This window comes from Heliangelus exortis, chromosome 2, assembly GCF_036169615.1.
Source record: "Heliangelus exortis chromosome 2, bHelExo1.hap1, whole genome shotgun sequence".
In the NCBI taxonomy this organism is placed as follows: domain Eukaryota; kingdom Metazoa; phylum Chordata; class Aves; order Apodiformes; family Trochilidae; genus Heliangelus; species Heliangelus exortis.
Genome location: NC_092423.1, coordinates 51,101,173 through 51,124,688, shown reverse-complemented (window position 1 = coordinate 51,124,688; position 23,516 = coordinate 51,101,173). Strand labels below are relative to the sequence as shown.

The 23,516-nt window shown below is 37.3% G+C and overlaps 1 protein-coding gene across 8 annotated transcripts in view; it reads left to right on the top strand.

Annotated features, from left to right (window-relative positions):
- The window catches only part of GOLGA4 (golgin A4), a 66,316-nt gene extending 50,147 nt beyond the window's left edge, over positions 1–16,169 (top strand). For 3 of the 8 annotated variants that reach the window (XM_071736105.1, XM_071736103.1, XM_071736099.1), the window contains 8 exons: positions 2,007–2,120; positions 3,875–3,895; positions 4,078–4,146; positions 4,763–4,838; positions 7,532–7,635; positions 12,176–12,262; positions 14,013–14,076; positions 15,420–16,169. In XM_071736105.1, coding sequence (XP_071592206.1) covers positions 2,007–2,120; positions 3,875–3,895; positions 4,078–4,146; positions 4,763–4,838; positions 7,532–7,635; positions 12,176–12,262; positions 14,013–14,042 — 501 coding nt within the window. In that variant the 3' untranslated portion in view covers positions 14,043–14,076; positions 15,420–16,169. Of the gene's footprint in view, positions 1–2,006; positions 2,121–3,874; positions 3,896–4,077; positions 4,147–4,762; positions 4,839–7,531; positions 7,671–12,175; positions 12,263–14,012; positions 14,077–15,419 lie in introns of those variants that run through there. The other 5 variants (XR_011724313.1, XR_011724314.1, XM_071736101.1 and 2 more) reach the window with 5 other exon arrangements.
- The last annotated feature ends 7,347 nt before the right edge of the window (positions 16,170–23,516 follow it).

The following is a 23,516-nucleotide window of genomic DNA, read 5'->3' as shown; positions in this document are numbered from 1 at the left end:
AAAATTGAGACTTCATTACCTTTTTTCCTGAAAAAGTACTGCAAGCATCTCAAAAGTTGATACACTTATTTAATTGAGTGTATTTCATATCCATTGAGATATCTGACAGAAACAACAGAAACAGGAACACAGGCATTTGCAGATGTATTGGTTTGTCAGTGTAGCCTCAAGTTACCAATTATCCCTCTTATACCTGACTTGGCTCCTTATAGGTTAGAAAAATTTTGCAGCAAGACATTAATGCAGAGAGATCTCTCTCATAAATGGTGTGAAGATAAAACAGAGATAATTCCATTGCAAGAATGAATTTTCCTCATACAACTTTGTAGCTCTGTTGCTTTTTAAATATGAGTAATGATGCTAAAATTAGTCTAACTTGATTTCAGTATCTATCCTTAAAGACGCGCAGGAATTATTCAGTCTTTTAAACTTTATATGATTTATTTGTGAAGTCATTCCCTGGTACTTCTTGTGCTTTACTGGATGTTTTTTTATCTTCTATAAAAACATTTATCACCTAGGATTTAATATAAATCTCTCTAATTAAAGAACTTGTAAATTAGCATAGTCTGTAATTTTAGGCCTAAGTCTTATTTCTTCAACTAAAGTGTAGAATTAGAGAAAATTCTGAATTTTGTGTTCTGGATAGCTTATTTTAAGCCCGTCTGTGAGCTAAAACCAAAATATCATAACTTCAGGTATATATTATCTCATTTTACACATTGCCTCCCATGTAAATACAAGACAGGTCTTGTGATTAAGATACAGCAAATTAGGACTTCATTGAAGTTTAAATCCAAATAGCATAGAGTTGATTTTCAGATCATGCCAGATATGGTATAGAAAAATAAGTTCTTATTGTAAATACAGATCCTGTAGCATGCTGGAAACCCACATGATCTCCATTTCAAATTTTAAATTAGAATATCTGTTAAGAAGTTTACAAAAATAATGGCTTATGGGTAGGTTCCTTTTACAGAAGTGTCATTCATCATTTTGAGTTGGATTTCTTTTCTAGATTTCAGCTACCTTCTATAACTAAGAATGATGTGCATGCAATTTTTATTTATTTCAGTGAACGGTAGTCTAGAAACTGTAAACTTTTAAATGATGTAAAAGAAAAGCCAACCTAAATCTTTCAAATCTGAAGTATTATGCACAGCAGAGCAAGCAGCTCACTGTCCTGAGTGGTTAGGATGAATGGAAGTAGAGTTTTAGTTTAGTTCAGCAGCAGAGACACTGTTGTGTACTTTGAAGTCCTGTTTTGTGAGTTCCCTACCATGTTAATCTCACAAAAAGTCCAGAGAGGGGACAGCTTCCAAAAAACCTTTTTTGCAAAGTGCCATGTAGGTGGATTAACTTGCTAGGAATTAGCCCATCATATTTTTTTCCTATAAATGCGCTCTTCACACTGTCATGAAACAGGAGAAGTTCTTTTCCTCCCTACCATTCTTCTGACTGCTTATTTCCTTCACACTGCACAGTGCCCTCCAAACCCTAGGGAATGGGAAGTCATTGTTTCTCAAAAATGTGCTTAAAAATGCTTTCAGAATATCTTTGTGAGAGTGAATGATGAAGAGATTTAAGTCCTAGTCACTTCCAGAGTGAAGGAAGTAACTGTATCGTTGTATGTCCCCTTAAGGAAAGTCATATAAGCAAGTAGGGTGGCTCCAGTAGTATGCTTACTGGTTTATATTTAAATACTGGTTTAGTTAGTTCCTGATTGGAATAGCTCTTTTTTCTGATAGTCAAATAAATTAACTGTACTCCTATCTATGTAATCTTAATTGTCAAAGGCCTGCAAAGTCTTGCTAAGCTCCAGTGTTTGTTTCTTGCTCTTTTCAGTGATCCCATGGTGTAACTCGCCTTTATACAGAATTTGAAGCGAATTCTTTCATTCTATATCACAACTCTTTTGTTGATTGCTTTTTGTCTGCTGTAGTTCAAGTTTGGATTGGTTAGATGATTATTTGTGTAACTGATTTTTTTTCCCCTGTATTTTGAAGGCTCGTGAAGAAGAGATGACAGCAAAAGTTCATGAGTTGCAGGCACAGCTAGAAGATTTGCGAAAGGAATACAAAGAAAGGATGGCAGAAGAGGAACATTGGAACAGTGAGAAAGTGAGCTGGAACTAATATGTATTTTTATATCTTAAGGCATGAAATGCTTCGTCTCCATAAAATTCTATAGTTTGCTCTTAATTGTATTATTTTTTAAAACATTGCACATTTTCTAATCTTTAAGATTTTAACGCCTTCAAAAATGAAACTCTTTGGAATCAGCAGTATTTTATACTACCCTTTTTAATGTTATGTTAAAAAATCCAGTTGCTGTGATTATTAAGGTGGAGGGTTTTGCCCTCTACATATGTTTTTTATGTTGATTTTACTAGATGTTTTTAGAAGGAAAAGAAATCGCTGTGGGTCATATTTAGTGTGATTTTTTTTTTTCCTTATGAAAATATGACTGTTATGCTGTGTATGAGATGTTGAGGCATTGATGAGAATTCATATTAACCTTATTTTTAAGTTTTTCATTTTGACAACAGGTAGCAATGGGGAAACTAAATATATTCATTTGACACTGCACACAATACAAATTGCCTCACTGTCCTAATGTTTGTCCCTTCTTCTTGCACTTGCTTACAGCACTACTTAGAGTACTTAACCATTCCATGACGTGTTATTTTCATAACATCAAAAGCAGAATTATTTCTATCAGACCTGTATTCTTAATCAACCCTTGTCCACCCACTGATGATAATCTTATTATCTGGAGGAGGATTCTTTAAGAAACTCCTGAACTCCTTGTCCACAGTTCTCCACTCTTAGAGTTTCCAGAGCAGACTTTGAGAGAAACTCAAAAGCGTTGCTCTATCTGTGGTGGGTATAAACCAGTTGAGAGAACTCCTTTGCTGTAAATATCTTTGTTTTAGAGGATAAATGATATTTCAGGAAAGGAAAACCAGGTTGTTTGATTGTACATGTACTTAAATAACGTTAAAGCTGCCAGGTTCAAAGTGCTTGCAGGGTAGAAATGGAATTTTTGGGTGTGAGGCAGCTAAATATCCATGATTTTGCTGGTATGCAAGCATCAGGCTTTTCTGAGTAATTTTGATAATTGCAACTAAATTCTAATGTAGCTTACAGCTTTTATCAACCTACGGAGATGTGGAAAGAAACAAGTAATAAGTACCACTTCTGTGGTACTTAAAAAATGCAAACAAAAAACCCCCAAAACATTTTCACATCAAATAAAATGTATGTGAAATTTCCTAACTTTGAATTGTAACTGTGACTACTAAAGCATTATTTTTCTTGGAGTTGGAATACTGGAAAAAATGGAAATTTCAGTTTAGAATTGTTTCTGTGCTTCATAAACATTGCTATATTTGCAGGTTGTAGAGCTCATTAATATGTCAAGCTGAAGCTATTTTCATATAAATGTTCACATTTACAAGTGCACCTAGGAGATTTAGGCAAGAAGATAGAATATTCTGAATACTGTTCAGTAGTAGCTGGGTTTTCTGGTGTGTGCTTCATATTTACTCAGTTTTCATTCATCTCCAAGATGCACTTTGTAAACACTTGGAAATACTAGGTTCTTGAAGTTATATTTATGAAAACAGTCTTACAGAATCTCAAATGAGAGAATTTAAATATAAGGTTTTTTATACTATCAATACAAATAAATTGAACACTATTCATGGGACTGATTATTTTATATGTGTATGTTGTATTTGGTCATTTCAGTTTTTATCATCCTCTGTATACATTGCATTAGAACTAGGTGATTTTCTGTTTTAACTCATGTCCAATGCTGTACCCAGTGGTTTTCATACATTTTAATCTAATTTTTTTTTGTCTTGTTCCAGGTAACAATAACAGAACTTCAGGTAAATATTAGACTTTATTGATTTCGCTCTCTAGATAATGCTGTTTCACAGGAGTTTGAAAGCAGAAATACTGCTTATGTGTTTGTGTGTGTTGAAAGGAGAAAATTTTATTTAAAAAATATATGTATGGTATATATCTTCAGTAGTGTCTTGATGATTTCCATATGTGGCTTCTCTTTCAGGCACAGCTTGCACAGAAGACAACACTAGTCAATGATTCAAAGCTGAAAGAGCAGGAGTTCAGAGAGCAGGTAAGGTGCTGTTTTAACGAGTGAAAAGTATTCTTGTTTAGTATTTTGTGTTTGCACTGTTAAAAGGTTTGTTAATTTCAGGTGATGATGTAGCACATCTCCGCACAGGTGTAGTGGAAGTAACATGCATGTAAAGTAGTTTTGACTCATATTTTATCTCAGAATGTCTGTGCACTTCTCAAAGTACTCTGTGTTTTGAGAATGAAAATACCACATGCTTGCAATACAGGTTAGCAAAATATAATCACAGTGAAAAATGGAACAGTGCATTTCATGGGGTTATGGATCTTTTCTGTTTCTAAACTAAATCTTTTTGATGTTGAGTGCAGTTATCACGTTTTGTTTATTCTTCTGTGTATAAAACAGACGTGTACATATTGATATAAATACATAGATACACATAAGATTTACTATAGCTATTCATATGTGTATATACACATGTACACCCATTTCAAGGCATAGCTTAGGCATGGGATTTTACATGATTTCCTTCCTTAAAAAACAAATATATTTTGCTTTCATAGAAGGAGAGAATGTTAATTTCAAAACTGTTTTCATTATGATGATTTTAACTGCTTGTGAACATCATTTATCATTTTGACTGTTCTTTCTCTAGATTCATGTACTGGAGGACCGGCTGAGAAGTTATGAGAAGAATATGTATGTCACATCAGTTGCAACACCATATAGAGGTAAGTACTCAGTTTTCATCACATATAAGTTATTCATTTGTTTGAAATAAATGCTTAGGTTTAGTCAAATTATTAAAATGTCAGTCTTTTTAAAACATTTTATTTTCATGACATCTAATCCTTGTTTTCTCTTTTATAATAGAGCTGGTGTGTGATTTTAGCTGAGCATAGCACGCAGCATTTTGTTTGGTGATTGGTTAATGCCATACCATTAAAAGAGCTCAATATCAGAGTTCTCAAGCTTTCTATATTCCCAGAGTGAGGGATACAGGCAGTAGTACTCTGAAGTGGATGGGAGGAATTATCCACTTACACATTTTTATGACTCTTAAATATTCTTAATATTCTTAAGAGTGCAAGTGCTAGATTGTATGGAGCTTTCTTGTGTTATGTGTCTGGGCATTTACTCTTGTGATTTAGAGTACTTTTGTAAGACCTATTACTCTTATATAGTAATAAATAAAATAAAATCCTTTTTCTACATGTAACCTCCATGATATGTGTCCTTGAACATGTTTATGGAGCTGAAACCCTCCTGGAATTTTAGGGAAACAATGGACCCATCATTACTGGAGTCATTTTAAGTGCAGGGAATAGAACAGAATAGTTACACTGTGTTATGCCTGGAGTTCTTTATGAATCAGAGATGTCAGAGGTTTTGTCAGAAATGCGAGGTTTTGTCATCCTGTGGAAACCCAGCTAAACTTGATGAATACAGAAGCCTTGCAAAAAACACAGTTCACACTTGGTTTTTGCAAGTGCAAAGGGTCCACAGCTCTAAACCTCATCCTTAGGTATGTGCCTCATTTCCACAATGTGACAGAGCCAGTGCCTAGGCTGGGACATGGCTATAGGTCCATACTCCCCACGGTATGGGAAGGCAATTAGTTTAGCTCTAGCTAATTGTTTCATGATGTGTTGTGTCATTGTGTATTTGCCTTGCGTGGCCTTTAGCAGAAAGCAGAGCATGGTCTTAAAATGCACTGGCTACCAGTTTGTTTACAAGCTTAGCTCAGAGCATAGGTCATCACTACCCTGCTACTGTACAGGAGGAGTATGAGCACATCTCTTCACTCTGCCCTGAGTGGTTCTGCAGCTATCACTGCTGCTTTCAGACTTGTTGCCACCTCACGGCCATTTCAGTGGCACTGGGCACTGCAGCAGCAGGAAGATTCATAGAATCATAGAATCATAGAATCCTAGGGGTTGGAAGGGACCTCGAAAGATCATCTAGTCCAACCCCCCCTGCCAGAGCAGGGCCCCCTAGAGTACATCGCTTAGGAACGTGTCCAGGCGGGTTTTGAATGTCTCCAGTGAAGGAGACTCCACAACCCCCCTGGGCAGCCTGTTCCAGGGCTCTGTCACCCTTACAGTAAAAAAATTCTTTCTGATATTCAACTTGAACCTCCTATGCTCCAACTTACACCCATTACCCCTTGTCCTATCACTCGTCACCATAGAGAAAAGCCTAACTCCATCTCCCTGACACTCACCCCTTACATATTTGAAAACATTGATGAGGTCACCCCTCAGTCTCCTTTTCTCCAAACTAAAGAGACCCAGCTCCCTCAGCCTTTCCTCATAAGGGAGATGTTCCACTCCCTTAATCATCTTAGTAGCTCTGCGCTGGACTCTTTCAAGCACTTCTCTGTCCTTCTTGAACTGAGGGGCCCAGAACTAGACACAATACTCCAGGTGCGGCCTCACCAATGCAGAATAGAGGGGGAGGAGAACCTCTCTTGACCTACTAAGATTCGTTGCCCTTGGGAAAGGAACAGAAATGTTACGTAACTGAAGTTGGCTGCAATGGAGGAGAAGAAACAAGAGCAGGGATCTGCAGGAGAGGACCCTGCAATGTCAGATGGAGCCCCGGAGTTCCTGCTCCAGGCTGGAAACACTGGAGTAGGCAAATGTTCCTGGAGACATGAGTAGGTCACAGGGTGGCTGTGAGCCACTAGCAGGATACAGGCAAATGCACTTGCGTGTGTCAGACAAGGAAACTCCACAGGAAAGGCCAGCATTTTGCAAAAACCTGGTGAGGACTTCCATGTACCACCAGGGATGACATTTGTCATTCCTCAGGCTCAAGACAGACAAATTTTGACTGGGATGAAGGAAGACAAAGACAAAGCAACTGATGGGGGGCATGGGGAGCCTAGGGAAGAAGACAGTGACCACTGGAATGAGCAAGAGAGGCTGAAAAGGAAAGGTATCAAGGATGAAGAAAATCAAGGAAGAAAAGAGGTGTACTCCAAGGAAAAATATGTTAAATGACACAGACCGATTCAGGTCTCCTTTCCAAGAAGAAGACCTCACCATAAAGAGGGTACAGCAAACCTGGTGTGTTGGTTAGAGATGGTGAAGAAATCCTGCATGCTCTCTACATCTTGGCAGAGATCACGCAGGGTCTTTCACCTGTGGCATCAGCAAAACTACATGAATGTCTGTGGTACAAATGCACTTATTTACACAGTCTGAATGTACAGATGAATTTACAGAGATGCCCAGGGGCAGTATATAAGGAAGTATCCTCCTGGGTTCCAAAGCTAGAGCTGGCCTGGGGGCAGCCTGAACACACCCAAGAGGAAGACCTTGAGGAGCTGATGGAATTACTTGGATCTTCATGCTACTGGTGAAATTTAGATTCGTATGTATGATGCACTATAAATTTTCTCATTTTTTTGTTTACACAGATGGGAACCTTCACCATACTGATGTTTCCCTCTTTGGGGAGCCTACTGAGTTTGAATACTTGAGGAAAGTTCTCTTTGAATATATGATGGGTCGTGAGACAAAGGTATGGAAAGCTGTTTACAGTCACAAGCGATTCAGGTTAGAATACAGCTTAACATTCTTGCTGTGTTGATTTGAAATAACATGTTTGTGATTAATTATATTCTTTTTATTGATGACACAGGATTTAATAGGCTTTTGTGTGGGTTTTTTTTTCCAAAGAGGCATGAACCACACCTTAATAATTTTATCAACATGCCAAGATGACTGGCAGGGGAAGGGGGGGTTGTCACATTTCCTACCATTGTACCTATGAAGACAAAAAAACCTTTGTTGGTAGGTATGGTTTTATTAGCAAAAGTCCTGTTGCCAGTCAAGCTTAATGTATTGTGAAAGCTGGTGTGCATGATATTAGCAAAAGAGGTCTTTTGATGTCATCTGGACATGAACTTAAAAAGTAGCAGTTTGATTAAACCATCGTATGTGAGTAGCACTGAAGATGGTGAAATATCTCTTTAATTTTTGATGAAAGATGTTTTTATAGGGTTACCAAATCTGTATTCCTTCTCTGGATAGTATTAGTTCACTTTTAAAAGCAGTGGAAACCTGCACTGTAGGCTTCTTGTTATATGCTGCAAGCTTGTGAAATAATTCGCAAATAGGAATTTTACTAGCTTGTAACAATCCTGATGCTTAGAGATTGACCAGGTTCAAAAGAGATATGTCATAACTAAAACATTTTTCTTGGATGATGAATGCTATTTGGATGATTTTTTTCTGTTTGTTTTTTCTCCTCCCTGGAGTTCTTCCATTCTTTGTTGTCCTGCTTTCAACTTGGACTACTATTAAGCAAGGAGTTTTTATGTAGCTTTCAATGTTAATTAGCTTTGTTCTCATTGTGCTCTGTAAAGAATAATACTTGGTCTGTGCAGGACATCTTGTCTTTATGGGATTCCTCTTTCTTTTCTTTATCCTGTTTTCTCCTTTGATTTTAATTCCTTTTTTATTAAAAATACAAATCCCTGATCCAAGAAACCCAGAACCACTAGTTACCTTCTGTTCACAAGCCTGTAGCTCATTGGATGGGTCTCCTTCTTTAATAGCAAACAACTGAAACCATTAAAGAAAAATATGCACATGACTGGATTTTATGATTTTGACTTGGGAGGGACTTAAATAAGCAAAAATGCTAAAAAAAAGTGTCACCAATTTTTCAACTTTAAACAAGTCTTGAGACAGCTGCAGATGACTATTGCAGATATCTGATTCACATAGCAAATTTGCATACTCAGAAAAACGTGATGTAAAACATCTTTTTCTCTCATTAAGGCTGTTTCTTAGTGATCTTCAAAATATTACTAGTCATACCCCAGAACTTTGGGTTATAAGGTTATGTGGGTTTTTTTCCTCTTTAACAACATTTTTTGCTTTGGGAAGTTATATATAGATAAGGAAGTATTGCAGAGTTCTTAAAACTGAATGTGGTGGTGTTCTTCTCTGTTGTATGTTCATAATAATTTGATTACCTCAGCAAATTTTAATTGAGGGTAAATGTTTTGATGTATTGCAAGAAGGGAAGAATTTCTGGTATTGTCTAGTCCTGTATTATCTGATGGAGTTTATAGGTGTATTGACATTTACTAATGAAAAATTAAAATTTAAATATGAAGATACGTTGATCTCCATTTTGCGGTAAAAAGTGCTTCCAAGTGGATTTCATTTACTGGTTTTCTCTTTACCATTAGATGTGTTGCTGGAAGATGCTGAGCTTAGTGTCTGCTCTCATAACGATTGTATCATATGATCTGAAATTTACTGAACTATGGCTTGAAAACTGGTTTCATCCTGCTACATTGACTGGAAAACCACAATGACAGCGTGATTGATAAAATCTTGTCATGCACAGTCTAAGCATGCTATTGCAGTGTTAGTATGTGCTTTTTATTCCTGAAGTTCTTGAGTTAAAAGTTCTGAATTAAGATATGTCCTTGAGTACAGACATACCCTTTTTCCCAACTTTTGTCTTCCTGAGCCAGATGAAGTGTTTTCTTCTAATTTTGTCTTGTAAGACCATTCTGGTAGCTTTTCTCTGTGCAGATTTTCCTTTTATTGTGCACGTATGTATGCCACACCTCAAGAGTGCTTCAAGGCAATGCACAAACCATCTAGGATGGATTGCCATTCATGCAACCTTGATCCTGGAATCATAATTATGTAGAAACATTAGTGAATGTGTCAATCTTTAAAAAGAGTGCTGGAGACATGAGATAAATATTGAAGGTTGATAGTGGCTCTGTATCTAAGAGTCAGGAGTTGTGGTCATAACGTGTAACCTGTAACCTATCACATTCTTTGTAAGCAGCACATATCTTTGTTGCAGATTTTACTGTCATGCCCTGCAGTCCAACTTTATTTTTTCCCTTGTCCTTGGCAGGGTATATGAAATGAGATTGCCAGCTTTTCCTAAGCATGCATCTTGCTCAGAATATCTGAACTTGGAAAAACATGACATTAAACCACTGGGTCAAATAAAATGGTATTTTCTAGAGACACCAGAACAGTTGTGATGTTGAGTTGTACTGCACACTAAATCTTAAGTCTTGCAGAAATCCAAGGTGCTCTATCTGTACTTTCGTTGTGCTTTTTGGAGTCTGTTCTGAGGCCAGAAAATGAGTCCAAGTGTTATATGCCTGTACTAAACGTTTGTGTTGATATTGAGTAAGTACATGGAAGAATGTAGTGGAATATGGATGTGTCAGAGATAGTGAATTTATGCAGATGCTTGTCTGGCACCTTGACATGCTCTTGTGCATTGGAGAAAAACAAGGGATATTTCTCTAAAACTTGGATTATGTGTTTGAACAACAGCTTTTGAATTAAACAGGGTACTGATCAGTGTTATTGTAAAGTATTATTTTTCAGAGATGATTTATCTGAATATATCAGTCTCATAGAAAGAAATGGGAATGCAAAGTACTGTCTCTTATAGCAGAACTAACATGCAAGGGAAAGCTCAGGGTCTTTCAATAGACTGATACAGAGATGCAAACACAGGAACATATATGTCTGTGTATTGGCACATTTATTAAGATATTAATTTATTTTTTTAATAGTAGAGTAATAAACTGTTACCCTAATAAGGTAAACCTTTGTTAAACACACTGTTCTAACCCTGCAATCCTTGTAGCTTTTTGTTTCATAAGTATGCAACTGTCAATAGTACTGAATAATTTTTCTGTAAAATCTCCCTAGTGGCCTCAAATTATTGGAGAGAATTTCAAGCCATTGCTAGTGATAAATAACAAAATGGATGTTTTCAGGAAAGACGATATCAGATAGACCCTATTTAAGTTGGCACACAAGTTATCTGTGCTTTCATGGAGGATTGGCAGTGTTTGTAGATTTTTTTCTTTGACATTTGCATGCTATTGTGTCCTAAAGAAAATTGTTAGAAGAGAGCTTTCTTGATAGCTCTGTTGGAAAGAGTTTGAATAGATTGTACGATCAATGCTTTCTAATCTTTTAGTCCTAAATAACTGTGATGAGGATTTTGGCATATTCTGTTGTGTATCTGGCAACTGCTGTATAGGCAATTGCTTCTTAGGCATGGAAGCTATTAATATGTTAAAACTAAACATTCTGAGCAATAAGAATTCAATGGGTCTTGCTTTATTTCGCTTTCTTTTAATTTTTATCTCTAGTTAAGGTGAAACAATTGTTGCAAAATTAGGGGTTTACATCTCACTTCTAGTTGCAGTAACTTTTGTCCTGTAACTGCTGTGTTGCTGCACCCTCTCTTTTCATTCCACACATGAGACTGGTAATAAGCAGTAGACATTCATAGCTGCAGTCTTATCTCATCCACATTCTTGAGGAGCAGCAGTTACAGCTTTTGTAGCAATCACCTGCTTGAGCTGTGCCGCAGCTCTTACATTGACCTTTCCTGTAAGCCACCCAAACTTTGTTTTTTGCCTTTTGGAGTTTTTTCTTCTCATTCATCTCCTTATAAATGGAAATAATAATTGGCTGTTTTGCACAAAGTTTTGACATTCTTACGTCTTCTGTCTGAGGATGTCTAAGTGATTTGCTATTTAAGCATGGGGTTACTGTGTGCTCCCTGAAAGTGTTTACACAACTGGAGTTCCACATTTGACATTTGGATCTGCTTTCGCCATGTTTCATTTCTTTACAAAATATTTAGATGATGTGAGTGTAGTTGAATCTATAAGGACCCTCTCAGATGCCATGAGTCTCAAATGGGCTTTTCAGAAAGGCTGCTGTAAGATGAAATATGTGGTAGGAGCTGTATTTGGAAGAGCATGCTGCTTAAGAGCAAACAGAAGTATTTGTGCATAGGTACCATAGAGATTACATTGTCTTACAGTAGCTGCAGTTTGTGACTTGAATATGGTTTTCAAATAATTCATATAATGTATCATGCATATATGATGCAAAATAAATAGTTGTGTCTTACTTGTTTCACTGTTTTCCATTGGTACTACTAAAAAGTAGCATCCAGTATTCTTAAATTAAATGACTTTTAAAATATTATGAAGTATTTTAATGCGTATGAAATTACTTATAGATGACCTATTTCTTTTTAGACAATGGCCAAGGTTATAACAACAGTGTTGAAGTTCCCAGCAGATCAGACTCAGAAGATATTAGAGCGAGAAGATGCTCGACCACTGGTAAGTTACATAAGTGAACCAAGCTTATGCAAGAGATTAGGTTGCAAGAATAAGGAATTAGAAACCTTCTTGTAAGTTTCCTTTTTCTCTGTGTCCACATTCAAGAAAAGTTCTTTTCTCCCTCTTTCCCTCTTCTATGATGGAATGTCAAATTCTCACTTTATAGCAAAAGCAAGGAAAAAAAGCAAGCATATTTTCTTGAGTGATACTCCTCATCATCAGTTAAGCTGTATTTCATATAGCTATGGGTACAACAGAACACAGCAAGTTCAGTTATCACTGCTATTCTGCAGATTAATTTTCTGAAAAAGTAACCTGACAGGAGATTCTTAAGATAAGATCTTAAGTTTCTTAAATTCAGAAGTTTCTGTGGAGTCATACCAGTTTTCATGAAAAATATGTGAAGAGAGATTTTTCAGCCTTGGTCAGAGGAAAGTATTTAATACTTCCAACATTTTTCTGTACACTTAGTAAGTTTGAGAGTATCTTGCAATCTTAGATACTTAAAATACTTTTAGAATGATATAAATGCTGATAATACAGCAGCTCCAGTAAGTATCTTGCATCTTAAAAACAGTTTTTGCTTAATGCAAAATGCATTTTCTTTCTCTGTCCTTCATGTACAAAGCTTGCAAAAAAAGCTTGCTTTTTTTCGATTTTGTTGTGTTTTATCAAGCTGGACTGAAAATTCAGGAAATGTTTAGAGTTCTCTGTTGGTCAAAAGAGAAGTACGAGAGAAGGACCTTATTTTGCTGTCCTTTCACCTTTTAGATACTTGCAATGTGGTCTTCCTAAAATATATAATCACAACTTCTGATGCTAAATAAAACTTGTAACTTGAGTTAATCCAGTAAGATTTGGCCCATGTTATTAAAGGTCCTAGATATTAAATTTTGGCTAGAACATACAGTGAGGTTTTTTGTGAGTTTCAAATGCTTTGATTTTTAAGGATATTGTCATTCAAAGAGCTTTATGTCCCTATCAAAGACTTCTTGGGTTTCATATAGTAGTCCTTTGTAGCCCATTAATTTTCTCCTTTCCAAATCTACAGAGATTAAATTAGACATCTAATGGAAACTTAAATATTAGGGCATATTGTGGAGGATGTAGTCCTTTTTTTTTTTTTCTTTCTTCACTTTGGAAGTTACTGAAGCACAAATTTTGGTTTGGGGCAAGTCTTTTGTAATTCTGTTTAGGAGGGGTCTTCATAAATTTATTCTGTCAGGAAAAATGCTTGTTTTTTTGTACTTTGTTTATTGACATTTACTAACATGGCATTTACTAACAAGGTTCTCCACACTTAATATTGGAGGGATGCTGGTTTTCAAAAATGCCCAGTGTTTAGATCTCATAAACAATGAAGTTCTGAACTGCAACATAAATGGGCATTTTTAACATAAAGCCTGGTTGTTTCTCTGTTACTTTAAGTCCAAAACATGTGCAAGTAATTTTAGTATGTAAATTGTTATTTAGCAGTGCTACTTTAAAAGAAAAAGTGTGTGTAGTACTAAAATATCTGTAATTATTTACACTTCTAGTAGGCATAAGTTGTTTCTGAAAACTTAACAAATTTCTAGGTCACTAAAAATGTGCTAGATAAATGTATCTCTTTCACTAATCTCTCTTTTACTACATAAAAATTGTGATCTAACTGCAGCAAGCTCATTCATAAGCAGCAGACATCCATGAAGTTCCTATCTGCTCTATTAACAAAATAATCCAATAAGCTCTTTTCTTCCTGGCTTTGTAGTTTCCCTCACCTCGCAGTGGTATCTTCTGAATATCCCATCAGTCTGTGCTTAGTTAGCATGTGGGTGAGTGAAGCCTCATATTTACTCGCTTTATTTAAACCTGTAGTATGACATTAATCATTCTGGGGCTGGTTTTTTTTAATTTTCTTGCATGCTTTTGTTAAAAAAAAAAAAAAAGAAAATTTTTTGTTCCGTATGTGTATGATAAGCTTTGCTCTACTCTTAATCACGTTTCTTTTTACAAAGCCAAGTTTGAAAATGGTAGCCATTTGATTCAAACTCAGTCTTTGACTTGTAAGCATAACTTGAAATTTTTGAAATTTTGATTGATCTACAGAAATCTTGATTGTTGAAAAAAACATTGCATTTTAAATAAATTAATATATTTAATGTTATTGCACTCGGTTTTGGTTTGCCTTTATGTCCTTTTTGAGCTCTTTTTTTGAATAGGCAAGTAAGTCTGATTTATGGGAGACATATACTGTACTGCTTGAAAATAATCTTATAAATATGAGAATAGAATATTTTAAAAAAGGCTAATTAAATATCCTCTATAGAGGATATGATTGCATTTAAACATCAGCACCTTTCTGGTTCAGAGCTTTTTGCTCTGCTAGAGCAGAGAATTTAGTGAGGATTATTAGGGGAGCTTTATGCTTGCAGTTTATTGTGCCTTTTTCATTTTTTATTGAGCTACTTTAATTATGAATCTGCAATACTAATTGTAATGTTACAGAAGAGCAAAAGCTCATTTAGGCCTAAAGGTGCAGGTTGTATCAGACTTGCCAAGCTAAACCAGGGACACAGAGGCAATACCAGTTGAGAGAGAAGTACACAGGTAAAACTTCCTGGTAGGATTATGATCTGAATTAGTGCTGTATGATTTTTAATAATCTCTTCAGATGAGTTATATGGTCAGCCCAACTTTCCTTTGTCCTCCTTCATAAACCAAAATCTTTGCATAGATGCCAAGAATTGATTCAGTGCATGTGAAGCAGTTGCTATTGGTGGGTTGAAATGCAGTGGTTGACCTGCCCCACTGCCATACAACATGGATATTACTTCATAATTTAAATTTTAATGATAAGTTTTATGCAGAGAGGACAACTTTCTTTTCCACTGGATTAAGATGCAATGCTGTGGTAGACTATTTCCACTAAGACTCCTGACCCTTTTGCTACAGGTTATTTTGTTTCCCTCACAGTTTCTCAACTGTTTTGCAGACACAATGGAATTACTTGCCTCAAATCATTTAATGATTTGGCAATTTGACTTGCCTGAAATTCTTCCATCTCCTACTCCTATCAATAATCAACAATGTCATTATTATTTTAATGTGTTATGTTTCTAAGGTGCTCTTAATAATGTAACATTTCTTAATTTGTTTTAACTTTTCATTCTTCTAGTCATGGCTACGACCATCTTGAAGAAATTGTGATGAGAATGTCTCATGACACTGCTGCTTAGGAATGTGTTCATGTCTCTCTTGTTCCTTGAGAAGGGACAGAAAGCAAAGCTATTATTCGAGGTCACAAATGGAGCAGCAAGCACCAAAACTCAGCACCACCTTTGGACCATGAATATAGTTAAAACTGCCTTGACAAGAAATGCAAATCAGGGGTTATCTGATGATGAGTCTTTTTTCTCTTCTATTGAACACTGTCTTCTATTTTGTGTTAGAGGTTATTTTTTTAAAGGCGAGAAAAGACTTTATCCTAGGAAGGAATTGCCCATTACTGTATCTCTATACAGGCTTTACTGGGTGTTTTTTAAGAGTTGAAATAAATGGTTTGTTTCTTCTATTTATTTTTTTATTTTTGAATGGACTGTGCAATACATTTTTGAATGGGTAGAGGTTGGGGTGATTTTCCTGATGAGCTAGGCATTCTTGATGACTACTCTCTCCCAATTTGATCTTATGGTTGTTTGCTAAAGGTCACTTCTATATGCTTATGCCTACAATAAATCCAAATTGCAGTACCTCATTTGTTTACTCCTAGCTTTTGTACTTATATTTTCTGGAGAAAAAATACATTACTGTAAATTGTAAATAGTTAATACATAACTGTATCATACGCTGATCTGTGACTGTTGACAGCACTAATCTGACAAGAGTTGAGATGAAATAAAGTTTATTTACTGTATAGTTTCGGAAATTTTATGGTATGGTTTCTCTTTTGAAAGGATCCACCAGTTCTGTTCTTACTCCTGTTTGAGATGTTCTTAGCAGAGACATTTCCAGTTCAAATACATTGAACTCTGAAAAGTCAGTGGGAACCTTCAGATTTTCAAGGGACTGCAACCTGTGAAACAGACACATGGTGAGCTGGAAAACTGGCACGAGAATATAGCAAGTAGGGAAGTTTGCTTTTTCAAAGTTATAAATTATGTATTTTTGTTCTTTTAAATCATTCCTGCCTGGTCATTTTCATGTAATTTGTGATCTTCTGAAGCAATATGCAACTGTGGATAAATTTAACTTGTTCTCCAGCAACTTTGAGACTTACCACACACCAATAACAATCATCTGTACTGTGTATGCTAGTTTGCCAGGATAGTTCAAGGAGATCAGTCCTCTGTGAATATAACTTGTAGCCATGTGTGTATTGGAGCAGCAGTCCCCTGGACAGCTCATCTCTGAACGTAAGCAGACCTTCTAGATACACTGCCTGCCTGAAAGGTAATTCTGAATACTGTTAGGAAGGGATGGTTGGTTGCTGATGCTCTCGGGCCTGCTACAGGGGTGTTCAGTCTGTTCCTCTGGGTGCTCTCCTCTTAGCCAAGGTGACCAGTGAGTCCTCCTGACTGCAGAAGCAGGTTTGGCTTCTGTGATGTAGTCCAATTTGACATTTGGTTTGTTGTCCTGCTGCAGCTGTGCTGCACAGGGGCACTACCCAAAATTTGGTATGTCTGTGTACCCAAATTTTGTATTTCTCATACTGTTTTCTAGATAATCTCAGCTTCATAGGGTATTGGAGTTGTGATTACATTGGCACTGTTGGCATTTCAGGAGTTTGCATCCCAATATTTGTCTCTGATTGTCTGCAAAGTTGAGCTTTTTCTCACATAGCTCCCCCTTAGCCCACTGGGAGATGGATGCCTCCTCACAACACTGTCCCTTTAGTCAGCTCCTGGTACTGTTACCTCTTGCACTTGTCCATTTCTCTTGTCACATCCAGTGTTTTTCCATGTGCTGCACTGCTAGCCTACCCTCTTTACAGAGCACAGATAGCAGCCTAATATTAGTGTGTGACTTAAAAAAATAAGGACAGATCAGAGACATGTTGGATGTTAGATACAGTTGGGGTTTGTTTTGGTTATTTTTACAAGTGCACTGGGATTCACCTTTTTTGTCATCTGCAGGAGAAGAAATGAAGAAGCTGAATGCATTTACCCAGTGTCGTGTCCTAAGGAAATAGTGAGAAGTGCAACAATATCAGTGCTCCAAGGTCTGTTGTGGCCACCAGCTGCCTGAAGAAGATATTACCAGTTATGGTCTAGAGGGACATGGTTTCCCTTTGATACTTAAGGACCCAGAGTTTTAGCTTTTTCCATTTCTCAAATTAATCAAATCTGGTTTGAATTTTTTTTATTATTATTTGTAACAATTTCAGTTATAGGATCTCTTTGCTTTGCTTCTGTTGCATAGCAGAATGGCATCCTCCAGCCCAGGGCCTCATGCAGCAGCAGCCTGGACCAGAGTTGACATGGGTACATTTGGCTGTGAAAAATGTGTGTTCCTCGTGTAGCTGGCTGAGGTTCTGTAGTATTTTGCTATCACTATCACTACAGTCATTGTAGATTTGTGTTTCAGGCTTCCATTTAAGGTATATGTTGTCTTAGGTTTTTGGAAACAAAATGCAGGGATCTGTTACTCTGACAGTAAGCATGACTGTGATCACTTACAGTTCCCGTTGTTCTTGCAAATAGGCCATTTTTCACATTTTCTCTTTTAGTTCTTTTCCTATGCCATGAAATACATTAGTTATAGACTGTACTTCATCAAGTATGACCAAAATGTAATGGAAAAACTGAAATAGTCTGTATAATATTCATACACTGTTGGATGGAGTAAATGTTTTTTTTTTTTTCCCCGTAAGTGTCCTAATGAAAGAAGGCAAAGGAGAATCTAGAATTATCCTAGATTCTGCCTTTTAAATTAAAATTAGGTAACCACTCCCCAAATACACATTTTGAAAAAAATTACTACTCTTCCTCTTCAATATATAACTTGTAAGCAATCACATAACTATTCCATAACATAAGGGGAAAGTGCGCTAAATACAAGGGGTTTACAGACTGAAGTTTTAACTGCTTCTTGATTTATTTATTTAAAGAGAATACATAAATAAAGCATTGCTTTAGAGTTTAACTAAAGGAAATTACTTGGGGTGAGAGCATGAAAACAAGACCCTCACCTTGAGTAGTTTTTTTTGTTTGTTGGAGTGTCATAAAATACTACTGGTAGTGCCAGTCTGACTACAAACTAAATATGGTCCTAGCCACATACGCTTTTTATTGTAAAATACCCTTCTTTGTACACATATAGCTAAAAGCCAAAGACTACCAAAATTCTGTCTGCCTTTTTAGCAAAGGTTAGAGGATCCCAAGCTTGTTCAGACTGGATTGTTTAAAGACACTGCTGCAAGAGAATGTATTTGGATTATCTTGCACTGAACTTTCCCCCAGTTATACATGCAAAATACATAGTATTTGTAAATTTATGGTCCCATACATATGTGCATAGAAAAACTGTGTAGTTCTATTTATAAAGACTTAAAATGTTTATGTAGTGTGCTAAGTATTAAACATTGTTAATTTAGGTGATAAATACCAGTTTTTAAAAATTCCTGTACTATTTCAGTGCCTTGGCTGCTGTTTAGTGGTGACATACTCTTTCAAGTGTTTTATAAAACATTATAGATAAATCCATCCAACCTCCAGTTCTACCATTTATAGTCCATCTTCCTGTTAACTATACTAAAATTTATTTTCTTTCCTACGTAGTAAGTGGTATCTGGCTCTCATCTCTAAAACAAGGATTTCAGACTCTAAAAACTAGGATGAATACTGAGAAGACTGCTTTAATTTTGTGATTCATACTTCATGCGTGCAATCTTGTTGTCCATCCATATGTGCTACAGAAAATATTTTTTTTCCCCACTATAGTTTTTGTTAAATTGAGAAACTTACTTTTCATTTGCTTTTTCAAAATGAGGCAGCTCTTTCACCATTCTTCCTGAATTATGATGGAAATCAAGATGAGCAGAAACTCTCATCGTCTCCCCTATGTATGGAATATCCAGACCCGGCTATACATGAGTCCTTGTCGCTGTTCCTAGACCTTAGTCCTCAAAAAAATTTCTAGCATGGGATTTTCACACTCTTTTTGGAAATGTATATTCATAAAGCTGCAAATCAGAGATGCTAGAACAGAAGTAAGCAGTAAATTGTATATTATTCTACATTGGCTTTATGATAGAGGAGTTTCCAACTTCCATTTTCTCTTGCAGGCTCTCATGTACACTAATTCCAGTCTTCCTCTGCTAACATTGAGTTTGTTTCCTGTATGTATTAATTTTAAAGGCATGTTGATTCAAAGTAAGTACATCTCTAGAGATTTGTTTCATGGTAGATCAGTGACAGCTGCTATTTCCTACACTTACCACTTAGCACAAGGCGACATTTCTGGGAAGTAGTAATTAAGCCCATGGTAATTACATGTTACCTTACAGCTGTGCTGGCACATCATGGTACGGCAGTGGGTGATGGAGTTAAGTGTGGTGCAGACATCTGCCATGACACATAACTTGCTCCTCTTGATTGCAGTTCCTAAAGCAGTGCAGGTAGTGTCATCACCTGGTAGCCATCGGGCAAATGAACCCAGGGGGTTCAATTAATTAGTCATGTTGCCATAACCAAAGCCACTTCAATTTGGCAGGTGGCTTTTCCAAACAGAGAGCAAGGCCTGCATGTCCCTGGGGGCTGACCACGTTCAGGGTCTGGAGGGCTAATGCTGAAGCTTGTGAGGACATCTGCCCTTGCCTGCTGAGCTGTACCAGCTTCCCTTTGGGGCTGGACAGCCTGAATCTTCAGCATTGCTGTAAACATTTAACTTCACTGAAAGGAAAATGGATGAATAGCTGAGTGTGTGGTGTAAGCTTTGCTGCCGCTTATGTTTTGGAAACTAGGTGTCCAAGAAATTGTTTAGCCTTCTTATTCTGGATCTCTGATTCCTCCCTGTTACTGTGCTGATGTCTGCAGAAAAAATGGCCATTGCATGTAGCAGCTTTGTGCATCTTGCAGTTTTACTGGAGTAAAGGAAGCTCTTAGAAGCTTTCTAAGGGCACTTTGGATGAGGCACTCGTACGTCCTTTGCAAATTAATCAAAATGTTCAAACAAAAAGTGTGTACAAATTTAGAAAAGGTATCTCTCTATGCAGCCAACATGACAAAATGCTCTGTGGTTCCTTGGCTGAAGCTGCTTCTGCTGAGTTTTGCCAGTCTGTCCCACTCCAGCCACAAGCTATGGAGAAACAGCTGAAATGACAAAAGGGAAGAAATGTCGGAATGAGGAAAAGAGAAGTAGGCATGGAGGAAAGTTATCAGAGGTGTAAGATTAATCATAGCAGATGAGAAGTATTACATATATTGCTGGGTTTGTGTAGAAGTTTTGAGTTTACCATGTTTACCATGTCTCTGACCAACACAGCAGCTGTTCTTGCAGCTGATCAGCTCTTGTGGAGGGGGTAGCAGTGATGGGTCATGAGCAGGCACAAGCTGTCTAGAAGTAGACTTCCCTACTGCCATGAGATTTTGTTCCCAAACACCTGATATTTGATGGAACTGCCTTAATTAATCCTGGATTAATGTAACTGGATATTCTGGTTCACTTACACATGTGTATGTCTTTATGATTCCATCAAGTTATCATCCTTGCTGATGCAACTAATTATTCTGGAAATGAACTGTGGGATTGAAAATAATAAACTCTGCTTTATCCCTTAACAAAATGTGCAGTACTTCCCTATGCTTAGAAGTTGAAAGCCCTCTGGAGATGTTTTATAAACTTGAAACAATTAAATTGCAATTCATACAAAAAAAACCAGAACCAGTCCAACAATTCTTAATGGTGTATGTTGTGATTGCTCTCTTGGGCTTCTAATATACAAAGCACTGTGCCTTAAAAATAATGGAGATTATCTCCCGTGCTTAAAGCTTAGGCTAGAATCAGAATTCCACAGCCCTTTTAGACTGGTGATTAAAAAAGTGGAAAAAAAAAAAAAAAAAAAAAAAGAGATGAGGTGAAAGAGTAATTTCTTCCTTTATGGTAATGAAAATAGCAAGTAGGCTGAGCTGTCTTCAGAGAGCAAATGCTTTGCTTTCCTGGACTGGATTCTAGCTTTGACTTCCCTGAAAAGTATTTCCACATAGAAACTGTCCTCACCTTGAAGCTCTGCAGCCATGACAAGTGTTATCTGCACATTATTTAAAGCACAGCACACTTCAGCCCAAAGATTCCAGTGCTGTTACTCACTGAATTAAAATCTGATCCAACCACAAAATTCATTGTCTACCTTAGTTAAATGTGGTATTTTTTTTTCCCTGAGCTTCAGATAGCATATTCAGGACACGATGATTCTCAGGGTATTAAACTCTTTGAGATGAAGCACACTTTCTGTGTATTTTTTGCAGGTTGTGCTCTGGTGGGACCTCATTTTCTGGGATGGACCAATTGAGATGTTGCTATAAACACAGGGTGAGCAGGAGAGATCCAGTTTGCCTGTTCTTTACCTCAAGATGAGGATATCCCCATGCCATCTAAAAATTCTATGGAAGTTGTGCTCTCCTGGTTCCACCAGTGAATAAATCCAAAACTGCCATGCCAGTCCCTGGGAATCGAGGTGCACCTTTACCTATGGGCTTGTCTGACCTATATCTGTAGGGTTTATTAATGTTATATTTAATGTGACTTGCCTAATGCATTAATAGAGGGAGAGGGAAGAAAACCCCAGTGGCAGTGGCCAGGATGAATAAGGTCTTACAAGACGACGTGGCTCCTTTGTAGTGTGCTGCACACAGTCATGCGTAGGACCTGCTATGTTTAGGCTTTCAAGCATAGGCAGATAAACTGCCTTAGTTAGCTGTACTGGTATGAAACCTTTATTTAAAAAAAAAAAAAAAAAAAAAAAAAGCTTAGTGATTAGACACAGCCTCTCTTCTTGGAGAGCTAGGCTTGACCTCATGCCTTCTGGATGGGTGCATGTGGGCACCTCGATAAACCAGCAGGGCAAGCCAGAAGGTTTGGCAGAGCTGACAGCTTCTTCTGGGCAAGAGCACTGCAGGCCAGAGAGGTGCTGGGTGACAGCCAGCATGTGCACAGCCAGTCCCTTCAGCTCCCCATTCACGTGCTGTTTGTGTGCAATTATGTAGTAAACACTTTTCAGCAAGCATTGTATTTCTTGTGTCTTCACTGACCCTTTGCGGGGCTTGTGCATCAGTGTCTCCTTGGAAATAAATTTTTAAACAGGCAGAGGGTGGCTTTCAGTGTGTTGCTAGACAGCATGGATCCGCTGCTTGTTTTATATAGTATGGAGAGACTGAGCATAAAGAGGCAAATACATGAAGTCACCAGCTTATTTTTAGGTTGAAAATCAGAGTGTGCATTTCTGGGAGGGATGCTGAGTATAAGGATCCAGGAATTAACGTTTACTTTAGATAAGCTCTAATTTTACCTAAAAATAGAAGTCAATTTATGTATTGTTGTAGACATCCTTCAACAGGATCCTGATGGTTTTCAGAAAGCCCTTTGTGGCTGCATTAATGGCATGCTGTAGTTGGAGAATCAAATAAATGTGGAACACAAGAGGTGTAAAAATAACTTCAGTTCATGCCCTTTTGACAAGGCGACAATTAAACTTTACTTATATCTCATGTCACTGCTGCTGTCAACTAATTCTGAGCATAGTTTGTTTAATGTATCACACTGGGATGCCTGGACTAATTTATCATGTGGCGGAGTAGGCAACACCATTAAACATCTCACCTGATTTTATGCACACTGTGACCACCCCAACCAGGCTGGTCCAGGTTTTGTTGGTAATGTTCTGAGGACAGAAGCATGGCATGCTTTCACCTGGGACATGCAGGTCTGTAAGCACTCATGAGGAGGGTGGTGAATGCACCATGTACTCCTAATTTTTTTCCAAGGATACTACTTTTCTCTGAAATTGGAGTTGAGGCTGTGCTTGGGCTATTCATTTCTTCTGGAGAAGGTTATACCAAAATCCCAGTCTCACAGCTGGGGTATGACAGTTGATGTCTCCATTTTGGAAGGCATCCCAAGCTTTTTCAAACATTGTTAGTGCCTCCTGCTAAGTTCTCATCAGCTAAGCTAGAGGGTCAGGAGTGTGCAACTTTGTTTTAGTAGGGTTATGCTAGAAGCGACTCAATAGAAATCAGCAGGTGAGCCACGAATCTGCCACATCAACCTCCATATTTGT